The sequence below is a fragment of the Dipodomys merriami genome, unplaced genomic scaffold, assembly GCF_024711535.1.
Source record: "Dipodomys merriami isolate MVZ:Mamm:240054 unplaced genomic scaffold, mDipMer1.0.p SCAF_89, whole genome shotgun sequence".
Classification (NCBI taxonomy): domain Eukaryota; kingdom Metazoa; phylum Chordata; class Mammalia; order Rodentia; family Heteromyidae; genus Dipodomys; species Dipodomys merriami.
The window spans coordinates 4,325,219-4,338,085 of NW_027206501.1; the positions used below are offsets into that span (position 1 = coordinate 4,325,219).

General features: G+C 48.1%; 1 protein-coding gene across 1 annotated transcript; it reads right to left on the reverse strand.

The window, feature by feature from the left end:
* Window positions 1-11,692: 11,692 nt before the first annotated feature.
* LOC138820487 (WAS/WASL-interacting protein family member 3-like) lies at window positions 11,693-12,867 on the reverse strand. The gene is made up of 2 exons (XM_070012164.1): window positions 12,633-12,867; window positions 11,693-12,385 (listed from the first exon to the last, which is right to left on the reverse strand). Exons 1-2 carry the CDS (start codon window positions 12,865-12,867, stop codon window positions 11,727-11,729), a joined length of 894 nt encoding a protein of 297 aa, XP_069868265.1. The 3' UTR covers window positions 11,693-11,726.

Sequence of the window (12,867 nt, forward strand, 5' to 3'; positions counted from 1 at the left end):
TCCAGCTCTCCACGTTCCTCAAGGCTTCCTTCAGCTGAGTGCTTCAGTGTCTTGGGCTCCCATGTCCTTCATTATCCCAGGAAGACCCACCTCCTCTGCAGAGCTAAGTGAAGACATGTCAGACAGTGGTGGACATTAACATTTTCGCCTTTGTTATCTACCTGAGGCCTTCTAGACACATATCTGAAGGAGTCTTCTAAAGAATGTGCTCTGCTGGTGAATGATATCCAATAAAACTGGTTATGCAGTCTGCATTGCCTCTATGTGGCTCCCTCTCTTCCTCTCCCCCTTCTTTCTTTGTAAGCTTATCCTGCCATTCATTTTCTCATAATCCCTCCCAACTTTTAGAAAACACACAGCCTCTTTCAAGACATCTCAGATGTTCACATTTGTAGTTGGTTTGTTCATATTTCAGTTTTAAACAGTGATTACATAGTGATCTCAAAGCAGAAAAGAATCATGGTTTGCATTTGTCTCCTGAACTCAGTGTGTTCCAAAAGTGGGGTGTCATCTGGCAAAAATGTCATTTTACCTGCTATCTTTAAGCCTCCTGTTCAACAGATACAGTGACTCTATACACCAACTTGAATACAAATAACAAATAAGTGTGCTTGGTGGATAATGCCTAAAATCCTAGATTTTCAGTGTAATGTCTGAGCAGGGACACCTACCCATCTCTTGGCTACGTTTCCACCCAGTATCTGTTACCTAGGTAACTGGCACACCTGGAAACAGTCACCTTTCCCTCCTGCTGGCCACATCCTGGGCCACCTCTGGTCACATGCCTCCCATCTGACCTTAGGAGGGTCCCAGACCCTGAAGTCACATCTGGAGCCAGTGTGGCCACACTTTTCCCCCACCTGGCTACACCTCTTCCTGTCCCTGGCCTAGATAAGTTCTGGCCCAGAGGTGGGTCACCCCTTCCTTTTTCAGCTCTGCCTCTCCATCATGCAAGGTGGGGGCAGCAGTTGGGTAAATAAACTTCTCGGGCTGAATAGCGCCTGGTGTTCTCTGCATCGGCTACCTAATGAAACCTACTTGATGTACTTTATACTCAGGAGGCTAAGATTGGTCTATGAAACCATCCCATGCAGGATTATTTGGAAGACTCTTCTCCAATTTACCAGTAAAGAGTTCAATAGGGAAGTATGGTTCAAGTGGTAGAGGGCCAGTCTTCAGCAAAAATACCTGAGACAAACCCAGGCTATGAGTTCAAGCCCCAATACTGCTGGTGTTCCCCTCTAAAAAATGCTTAGGTAGCCAGCAAACTGCCAGGTCATCAGACCACTGATGAGTCTGGGGGAACTGGCAGAGCTGTAGCTTGAATTCCTGCATTTGAGATGGGGGAAGTCACTGTTCCCGCCTGGGTGCCTTAAGAAATGTGTATCCAGGAGTTCGTATGTTTGCATGTGAAGACAATGAATGAACACAAGGAATACACTTTACACCATCCACTCTGCCCTGGCTGCTGCTTCTCATCAGCACCTCATGTCTAAAAGGTCAGAATACTTAGGAAGTCCCTGGGTAGTGTGTGAAAATAAAGTTAGGAGTCTTTTACTCTTTCTTTGTGTTGCTTTTATGGCTTTTGTGTGTGGACACTACCAAGGTTTTCATCTCAGGTCTTTGAGCTCTCACATGAGCCACACCCCCAGATCCAGTTTTTTGTTGATTAAGTGAAGAGTGTCACAGAATTCTCTACCCAGCCTGGCTTCTAACCTTGATTCTCACACATTCCCCTTGTGAGTTAGCCAGGATTAAAGGCAAGCACTGCAGCGCCCACATTCACAGGACTCTTCCCTTTTGCTTACTAAGCATGTTTTAGTTTGATTTTCACTTAAAACCCATCTTCCCACTTTCCCCTAAATTTCATAAGATGACTTGAAAACTTTTCAGATTAAAGAGATGTTCTTCCCAGAGGGGAATTCAGTCACCAGAGAAGATTCTAATAATAGAGGGAATGCTCACAGGGAAATGGAACTATTTCGTCTTTGAGAAGTACTTAACCCACATGGGTTAAGTAGGGACTTGGGGTTATCCCTGCAATTAGAGGTGACAAAGGGAGATCAAGATTTTCAAGCCAGCCCTGGATACATACAGAATATTCTCTCAAAAAACAAAGAAAACAAAACAAAACCACAACAACAACAAGCCTGGCACCAGTGGTTCATGCCTGTAATCCTACCTATTAAGTAAGCTGAGATCAGAGGACCACAGTTCACGACGAGCTTAGGCAGTCAGTGAGACTCTTATGTCCCATAAACCACTAGAAAACTAGAAGTGAAGTGCTGTGACAGCACCCAAGCCCAGAGTTCAAGCCCCATAGCTGACAAAAGAACAAAACATAACACAACAAAACCCAAAAAACAAACCACCCACCAAACAAAAAACAATCAGGTACTCATAGGTTACATGTGTAACCCTAGCAAATTAAGAGCTGAGATATGAAAGACACAAGACAAAAGACATGTGGAACATGACTATTATTAGGAACATGTATTAGGATGTTCAATATCAGTTTTTGTTTTTCAGAATCTAAAATGTATTGGGAACCCTATCCACTGTCAAGCAAGAACAGTTCTGTGGCGCGTCTTCCAGGTAGAAGGGTAGGGGCTGCGCACCTCCAGGCAGGCTCAGACACCCTCTGCAAAGGATGATAGGGATAAAGGCAGTGGTGGACTTCCTCTTTCTGTAGCCATTTGAACAAACTACCTATGTGATAGACAGACTCTAGGGTTGGGTCGTGTGAAGGACATAGCTGTAAACTTCCTTCTTGGCTCTGTTCTGATGAGAGCCCACAGTGGACCATATCCACATCCACAACCTCATCATTCTCTCTCTGCAGTTTAACTGCAGCCACATAGGGAAAAAGCAATGTTAGGAACTCATTTAAATAGGACACTAGCTATAACTATGGGAGTAGGTTGACTCCTCTTTGGAAATCTGTCCCTGGGAACAACCCTAACTTTCCTCTCCCCATGCACCTACAGCCCCTGGGAGCAAAGACAATTCGATTAGGAATCAGGAAGACATGAAGTAGAGCACAGTTACAATGCAGTAGCTCAGCTCAGGTCCCACCTCCTTGCTTTCCAAGTGTCTGTGCTGTCCTCCTTCTCATGACTCTCACTTGGTTCTCCAGCGGCAGGCAGCACCAGAATCCTCAAAGCCTGTTGGTAATGTACCAACTTCCAGCACCTTGTCTGATCCCAATTAGGGTTGTGTCAGGACGTTGTCTGAGGGAGCAAGTCCTCTGATGCGGCTGGACTCAACTCCTGCCACAGCTGGAAGTGGCTCTATCTCGGGAGACACAGGCCTTGCCAGCCCAAAGCTGTCTCTTCAGCTGCTGTCACAGCTGGAATCTGCTCTGTCATCTCCACTGTCAGCTTGAGATCCTCAGCAGCTGAACATGGGGTGACTCTTCATCTGCCACATTTGGAAGTTAGATGTTCTCATTTGATGTGTGTACACTGAGCTTGGTTCCATACTACTGGGAGAGTGGGATTCATCTGGGAGTAGAACACTGTGTACCTGGCCTGTGCTGGACTGCTCTACATGGGCAGGGACCACTGGTGAGACCTTCCAAGAAATGGCCAGAAGTTTCTACCCTGTGGTCAGGATCAAGGGCTGCTCCAACATCTTCACACACTGATCTTCTGCCCTGAATCTGGGCTGTTTCAGTACACTGTCCAGAGGTGAAATACTGTCCTTAGGACCCTTGTGAGCTGTCTTGTCTTCTCCACCATGCTGACTGTGCAGGAAACAGCCAGTGTGTCAGGAGTTGGGACTGGGCTTGGTGGGGAGGGGGTTCTCAGTGGAGGACCTTGTGGACAGCCCATTGATGGATATGGCAGAGTGCACAGCTGTGTGCCACCCTGATGGTCTTCCCCCAGGATGGTGCAAGGGTGAAGAGCAGCCACACTGGCTCTGGCTGTGGGAACATGGGACATGTAAGGACAAATATCCTGTAAGGATTAGGCAGAAAGACATTAAGAAATTCAGGGGTGCTGGGAAGGTGGCTCAGTGGTAGAGTGCTTGCCTTTCATGCATGAGGCCCTGGGTTCGATTCCTCAGCACCACATTAGCAAAAAGAAAAAAGCCGGAAGTGGCATTGTGGCTCAAGTGGTAAAGCGCTAGTCTTGAGCTAGCTGTGGGACAGTGCCCAGGCCCAGAGTTCAGGCCCCACGACCAGAAAAGGAAATTCAGGGCCTTCAAGGGGCTGCTGAATCCCAACCATTGTTCTTTTTGCCATTCTATAAGCAGGTATATGTCCAGGGCAACACTGTATCTCTGAGCCAGTGAAACATCTAGGACTTCCTGTGGGTCATAACTGAGGTGGTTCATTAGCAGAGAGATGATGAGGCGTGGGAGTTCAGGACTCTGTCTCTAGTGGTGAAAGGCCAGAACATTTTTAAACATGGGTGAAGTAGAATACACTGCAGCGAAGGCCTGGGCTTGGGGTCCCCCATAAGGATGCAATTTACCTGGCTTTGAAACTCAGGAGAGAACTGGGCTGTGAGGCTGTGGGCCTTCTCAGCACCTGCTTCTCCAGCTCCTTCATATTCACACTTGAAATGGGAAGCAACCTACAACACAACATACTACATCTCTCCCAAGCTGCATATGTCTACTCTGGAGCTGTCATACCCTTGGTGCTCTGGTAAGAGATCCTGAGCACAACATCAGAACATCCTGCACTTTGAGTCTAGCTTCTGGGCAGCTGAGAATCTGGTACTGAGGTCAAAGGTGCAGCCTTAGCGTTGCCTATAGTGTCTAGTAAGATGTTCTGTAATTTAGTTCTCACTGTGCCATGCCCATTTCGTGGGAATATCTCATGGTGCTCACCATCTGCCTCAACACTGTTTGCACTTCCTCCTCCACAGACAGCCCAGAGTTTGGATTAGATCCAGTATGTTGCCTCCCTCCATGGACTGTACTGCTAAATAGACTCATTCCTCAGTTCCTAGGATATGGAATAAATCAAACACGTTTGGGAATCTTGATGGGACCCAGGCAATAGTCAAAGTTCTCAGGTGGGAGAAAGAATTACGTGGGATTTCAATCACAGGGAACACATACTTTGGGCTGAAGTAAAAATATAAACAGACAAAACAAATGGAAGCATTTGTGGAAGGAGGGAGGCTGGGGAGGTGAGTGAATAATATACTGGGGACAGACTTGGGGAGGTGGAAGTGAATCTGCACAGCATGGCCAAGCCAGGTCTCTGAGGAGTCCAGCAGTGCTTGAATTAGATGACGCTGAGTCCTGCACTGTAGAAAAGCAATCAGGGCCACAGAAGTTCCCCCATGCATCCTTCCAGTGTGGAGCTTCTTGTGGTGCTGAGGATGAAATCCAAGGCCTCACACATGCGAGGCAGGCACTCTACTACTGAACATACCTCAGCCAGTGTATAAAGTGTTTTGTTGTCCAGTTTCTACCCTCTGTGTGAAGAGAGTAAACAGGTAGCTGATGCTGCCTGTTAATGTTAAAACACTGAGTCCAAGAATCCATGACTGAAGGCCTCGGTGTTGCTCTTCAGCCTCACCATGGACCACTCAAGACCAATGGACCTCAGAATGTCCCTGAAAGAGATCAGCGAACTGAAAACATCACTCCTGCTAGAGACAGAAAATCCAACTTAAACCACCTCCTACTCATGACTATGTGCTTGGGATGAGGTGCCCAGACCAGAGGAAGGGTCTTGATGGGGAGAGAAGAGATCCTGGGTTATGGGGAAGCTGGGTAGGGCCTGGGGCTTGGCCCTGTGTGGGTTCTGGCGGCTGTAGTAGCTCATAGTCAGGGTCAAGTATTTAGCAGAGAGGACACTGTGGAGAATACAAATCTGGAGAGAGCCTATAGCTGAGTCCATAGTGGGACAAAGCAGGACCCACAATGGCTTTAAAACTAGATGTTATCTCAGTCTCCTTATCTGTTAGGATAATAAGTAGGAGACACTGTCCCCTGGCTTGTCTGGTCTCTGTCTTTTTAAAAACTCTTGTGCCCTTCCTAGGATTTGAACTCAAGGCTGGGGCAACATCCCAGATTTTATATTCTCAAACTTGGAGCTCTACTACTTCATCCCAGCTCTACTTCTTCAGGAAGTGGAGATAAATCTTGTCGATTTCAGGGCAGCAGTGGCTCATACCTGTAATCCTAGCTACTCAGGAGGCTGAGATCTGAGGAAGGTGGTCCAAAACCAGCTTTAGCAGGAAAGCCTATGAGATTCCTATTTCCAATAACCACCAGAAAAACAGAAAGGCTGAAAAGCTCATATAAAAGATGAAACATCCAAAGTTTAAATATATGAGTATATATTTTATACTAATACATTTAAAATTCTAAATATCTGCTCTGTAGCCATGTACCACATATATATGTATGTACACTTCTGCTTAAAGCTGCTGAAATAATTTTAACACATCAAAACCTTCCTATAACACAATCAATTTTTATTAAATATGGTCTACAATAGAGAGATGATAACATATTTAGATACTTATCTATTTCATACGCATGTAAACTTTGTAATGGGTCAAATAAAACTGGCATCAAAGGGACTGGGAATGCGGCTTAGTGGTAGAGTGCTTGAAACCCTGGGTTTGAATTTTCAATACCACATAAACAGAAATAGCCAGAAGTGGTGCTGTGGATCAACTGGTAGAGAGCTTCAGGAAAAGATGCGCAGGGATAGTGTTCAGGCTCTGAGTTCAAGCCCCAGGACTGGCACAAAAATTTAAGAAAAAGAAAGAAGAGGGAAAAACGCATCAAAGGTTTTCTATAATGACATATCTACATAATAATTTTAATTATATGTATATCATATTTTTCATCATAGCATTACCAATGAGATCATTTGGGAGAGAGAAAGGGAGGAACATTATTTTTTATTTTATATATTTGAATTAACACTTTAACATGTACTATTTTGGTAAATGAATGAAAGAAATACCAATCCAACTATTTCCAAGGAATCATTATATTTTAAAGATAAAATGAAAATGCATAACTTAATTCTAGATAACTAAATTCCAAAGAGAAGAACCACTAAACATATCAAATTCAGTATATGGCTCTAAGACAAGTACAACATTAATTCATGTGTAAAATATACTGGTAATAACTCTACTGAGGAGACACCAGCTCTTGGATGTAATCCAGCATTAGTGCCATGGTCATATACCACATCTACCAGATCCTGGCTTGGAGTCCATTAGACTTGCTGCTGAAAATACTGTGATGGGGATGGGCATTTTACCTTTCACAGCTTTAAAGAGGGAATCAAATGATGGCAACCATTAAGAAGGGTATTTCAAACAAGTAATTTCAGGATGAAAACAAGGAAAAAGAATTTTCACAGCAAGAAATACAGTTTTAGAACTTCTTATACTGGTGGCACATAGAAACAGATCATTTAGCTTGATCAAATTGCTCTGAATTATCTAGATCCAATTTTATAAGTGATAGACACCAGTGACCACTAAGCAATGCTGACAGAAGCCTCCAGTAGTGGTCCCTATGGAGGACCACTCATTCCCCCTCACCTTGTTCCTTCAGGGTTGTCATAGTAATAAGCCACAGTCTCCTGCTTAGGGCAACTGTGTCACATGGTAACCAGACACCTGCATCTACAAACATAGTGCTGACCAACACAAGCCCAGCTAATACTTAGTAATTACTTCTAGACCACTTCCCAAAGAGACTGGAAATATTTTGAGCTAAGTGCCCCACCTGCAATGGTCAGCCTGAGGTGAACATGGTGCCCGGCCTGCACCTGCAGATGAGTGCGTGGAGGCAGTGCCACACAGAACAGCCTCGTGTCGGGAGTGATGTCTGCCCTCCACACCATCTGGCACTTCCTGTACTATAGAACAATGGAGCAAGTGTTGCCAGGCCAACGAGAAAGCACAGGATGCCTTCCTTGTGGCATTCCAACAAACAGAGCATTTGCACTCTAATATTTACTGCATATACATTTTTTAAAAGAACAAAGAAACAAAAATGAAAGGAAATGAATGGTATTGCCTTTTTTTTTTTTTGTGGTCCGGTTGTGGGGCCTGAACTCTGGGCCTGAGCACTGTCCCTCAGCTCTTCAGCTCAAGGCCAGTGCTCTACCACTTGAGCCACAGCGCCACTTCCGGCTTTTTTCTTTTTGCTTATGTGGTGCTGAGGAATCGAACCCAGGGCCTCAGGCATGCAAGGCAAGCGCTCTACCACTGAGCCAACTTCCCAGCCCCTGGTATTGCCTTTTAAGAATGAACTGAAAAACTTGTTTGCTTGAGCAGAAAAATATTAAATGTGTCTTTAACAGAAAAAATAAAAACAGATGCATATCTAAGGCATACACATAAATTATTTCTGCACTTTTAATTGAAATGGTTGTGTAGGAATGAACGCCTGTATAGCACTATTAGGATTCTTCACTAAACGTATTACCTAATGACTTTGTGAAGTCTAAATATTAGATAGTATCATCTGAAATTCAACCTCTGCAAGAAAACACAAATTTCAAAAACCCTTTCACAGACACCAATGTTCCCCTCAGGACTTCCATGACATCTTTACTTGCCACTGCTCTGCCACTGCTATCCCAGCATCACGAACATCAATGAGTACAACAAAAGAATGCACAGCACACCTGTATCTTTCCTTGGAATAAATGAATCCTGCTTCCCCAGGGGATGGGCAAGACACTTCCAGGAAGTATTCTCTCTTTTCTTAAGGATAATCTCCAATTTTCCCCATTCTCAACAACCCACACTGAAAAGAAAGTTCCAGCTGTATCAATACTAAATACACAATTTTATTGTAAAAGTCTCTTCAGTCAGAATGTTCTCATTTTATGCATTGATATGATACTTTGTTAGAAAAGTATGATTTTGTTTAAATATTCACAAGAATTATATGATATTAATCCAACTTATTTTACAATGGTCCCCAGTAAATACAGAATTCATTTAGTAAAGTACCTGAGAATCTTTGAGAGTTAAAATCCTTTCTGATTTTGTTCCTTTTGAATGATTAAAATAGTTTGGTACTTAAAAAATATACATGGGTATTGCTGGGCACCTGTGGCTCATGCCTGTAATCCTAGCTATTCAGGAGGCTGAGAAAGGAGGATGAAGGTTTGAAGCCAGGGCAGAGAACAAAGTCCATGAGACTCTTAACTCCAATTAACAACCAAAAAAACTAAATACAACCCAAAGTGCTCCAAGCCCCAAAACTGGCACACAAAAAAGTATGTATGTATATTACGTGCATATGTATATGTGTATATACATTTTAGAATCCATATATACTTTTTATTATCTATATATAGGTACATATATGTGTAAATATACAAATAGATGGATATATACAGATGTATATATATGTATGTATATATTATGTACATACATATATTTAGAGTTCTGTATATTGATTTTAAGTTGAATCATTTAACTTTTTTTTTTCTGCTTGGTCGAGGAGCTTGAACTCTGGGCCTGGGCCAGACTTTGAGCCCAGATCCTCAGATCTCAGCCTCCTGAGTAGATAGGATTATAGGTGTGAGCCACCCAGCCTGAACATGCTTTTATTTGTTTTTTGTTTTGTTTCATTTTGTTAGTCATGGGGCTAGAACTCTGGGCCTGGGCATTGTCCCTCAGCTCTTCAGCTCAAGGCTAGTGCTCTACCACTTGAGCCAAAGCACCACTTTCAGTTTTCGGGTGATTTATTGGAGATAAGAGTTTCACGGCTCTTCTTTTTCCTTGGCTGGCTTTGAACTGCGATCCTCAGGTCTCAGCCTCCTGAGTAGCTAGGATTATAGGCATGAGCCACCAGCACCTAGCTTGAACATGCTTTTAAAGATATAAAACATTTCACCTTCCCCCTGGACTAGGGTTTTGAGCGAGAAGGAAGAATGAAGAGAAAAGAGGAAGGAATTGTTTGATTTTTGTTTAGTTTTAATTGGTGCCAGTCCTGGAGCTTGAACTCAGGTCCTAGGCATTGCTCCTGAGATTTTTTTCTCAAGGCTGGTACTCTACCACTTGAGCCCCAGCACCACTTCCAGCTTTTTCTGAGTAGTTTTATTAGATAGTAGTGTCACAGATTCTCCTGCCCAGGCTGGCTTCAAAACACAATCCTTATCCCAGCCTCTAGAGTAGCTAGGATCATAGGCATGAGCCATCTGCAACCAGAAGCAACTGTTTCTTAATGGTGAGAAAAAGGGAAAATAAGGAGATGAGAGAAACAGGGACAAAAAAATGGGAAAAGGGAAGACCAAAAGAGCATATATTTATATTAATGTATTTGTTTCTACAGAAAACATCATCTAGAAAAACTGCTTTAAAGCATCTATGAGGAAATAAGATAAATGGTGTGTGTGTGTGTGTGTGTGTGTGTGTGTGTGTGTGGTGTGTATGTGTGTGCAAGTGCACATGTTAAAGCATGTATGCATGTAAACAATATGTTGGTTTTGGTAGATTACCAGAAAAGTATTCCTGAACCTCATGGCTTAGCCCTGTGATTAAAAAATTTTTTGTTACAATCAATTCACACAGCTGTGAGAACTATGAAAGACCGCTGAGCCCAGGGCCTCAAGCTCGTTTGGGCTGGCATTCTATCACTTGAGAAATACATTCAATCTAGCGTTTTGGCTGATTAATTAGAGCTAGAATCTCAGAGACGTTTTCTACCCAGGCTAGCATTGAACTGTGAGTCTCTAGATCTCAGCCTAAGTAGCTAGTATCACAAGGCATGAGCCACTGGTGCCCAGCTAAAAATTATTTTTAACATACTATTTCAAAATCATTTTAAAAAACCCAAAAACTAGGAAACATTTTCTGAGAGAACAGATGAAAATCCAGTCATTTAAAAATACATTTCTTCCATTTTTGTATTTTTCTCCCTATGAACAGAGGAATAAATATTTAACTGCCCATAAACTGCCAACCCACATTAGTCTCGACTGATACCTTACAAGAAAGGAGCAAGTGGTCTAGGCAGGACAGCGGTACTTAGCACGTGGGTGCCTGGTGTGCATTGTGGGCTGCATGAGTGCAGGCCATGCCCAGGTAGCACTTAGTGCGGGAGGTCACATGGCGGTGCTGGCCGGCCTCCGTGGGGCGGGCGCGGCGGGGGTCCCCGCCCCGCAGGCCGCCGAGGTACCGCACCGTCTCGCTGAAGCGCAAGCGCTCCCGCCCCGCCTGGGCCGCCGCACAGGACGGGGAGGGCGCGGGCGACCCCGTTCGGGACCGGGGTCGGGATCGGGGCCGGGGTCAGGGTCCCCGCGAGGCCGCCGCGGAGGACGGGGAGGGCGCGGGCGACCCCGTTCGGGACCGGGGTCGGGATCGGGGCCGGGGTCAGGGTCCCCGCGAGGCCGCCGCGGAGGACGGGGAGGCCGCGGGCGTCTGGGGTCGGGGTCAGGGCCGGGGTCGGGGTCAAGGTCCCCGCGAGGCCGCCGCGGAGGACGGGGAGGCTGCAGGCGTCTGGGGTCGGGGTCAGGGCCGGGGTCAAGGTCCCCGCGAGGCCGCCACGGAGGACGGGGAGGCTGCAGGCGTCTGGGGTCGGGGTTGGCGTGAGGGCTGGGACCGGGGTCAGGGCCGGGGTCGGCGTGAGGGCTGGGGCCGGGGTCAGGGTCCCCGCGAGGCCGCCGCGGAGGACGGGGAGGCCGCAAGCGTCTGGGGCCGGGGTCAGGGTCGGGGCCGGGGTCAGAGTCCCCGCCAGGCCCGCGGCCCGCAGCAGGGAGCCGTTGGTCTTCACCGGCAGCGCGGCGGGGGCGGGGGCGGCGGCGGTGGAGGGCTGCGCCTGCGCGGGACGGTGAGGATGGCGCGAGGGCGCGCGGGGGCCGCGGCGGCCGTCCCGGGCCGCGGGAAGTCCGGCTCCCGCGTCTTCTCCGCGCTGGCGCCGCTGTCCAGCGAGCCGGTCGGCGAGCTGCCGGTGCCCTCGTCCTCCAGCCGCAGGTCGGAGGTCAGGGTGTCAATCCGGGCGACCACCTGGCGGGGGAGCGGCAGCTGCGATGAGGAGAGCCCCGAGGGGCCGCGCCCGGCCCGCCCGCACCGACCCCGCACCGGCCCCGGCTCCCGTTCCTGTCGGCCGGTCTCTGCGCAGCGCCGCCCCTCCGCACTTCGCGGGGGTTGGGCCGGGCACGGCGGGGCTGCGCCTCCGGGCTGGGACGAGTTCGTGCCCCCCCCCACGCCGCCCGAGCTCCCGCCTTGGTCCAGCCCGCACCGCAAACACCCTTTCACGTCCGTCGTGCGTGTCTGTGCATCCGAGCTCCCGCGCAGGCGCCGCCTCAGAGCGGACACCGAGAGGATGTGGACGGGTCTGTGAGTTCTCGGGGTGTGGCCGGGGCTGCGGGGCGGGGCCTCGGGGTGTGGCCGGGGCTGTGGGCGCGGGCCTCGGGGTGTGGCCGGGGCTGTGGGGCGGGGCCGCCTCGGTGGTGAAAGTTGCTTCTTGGTGGGGGGGTGTTAGCGCCGTGTCACCCGAGGCTGCTGTGACTGCGGCCCACACCCGCACACAGGTGCACACATTGTCTTATTACACGCCTGCACACACTTAGTGCACACTGACCTACTTCACTCCCGCACCACGGGAAAGCGCTCGCCGGCCCTGGAGGTGCGGGTGAGGGATGGCCGCCCCAGGCCCGGCGGCCTGGTCCCCACCTTGTGGTTCTTGCGTGCTGACTAAATGCAGCAAAACAAAACCGAAGACCCAGGCACTCGAGTCAGGCCCCGGTCCCGATGGAGCTGACCGCGGGCCAGGCCGCGTGGACCGGAGGGCCGCCCGCCACCTCCACCACCACCACCACCGTGCCGCCACCACCACCGTGCCGCCGCCACCACCGTGCCGCCGCCACCACCGTGCCGCCGCCACCACCACCACCACCGCCACCACCAT

Excerpts from the sequence above, each read along its gene's own strand:
- LOC138820487 (XM_070012164.1), bottom strand. The coding sequence starts at position 12,867 with ATGGTGGTGGCGGTGGTGGTGGTGGTGGCGGCGGCACGGTGGTGGCGG. Across the intron at positions 12,386-12,632 it reads CAGCACGCAAGAACCACAAG|CCCCGGCCACACCCCGAGGC; the intron begins GTGGGGACCAGG and ends CCCGCCCCACAG.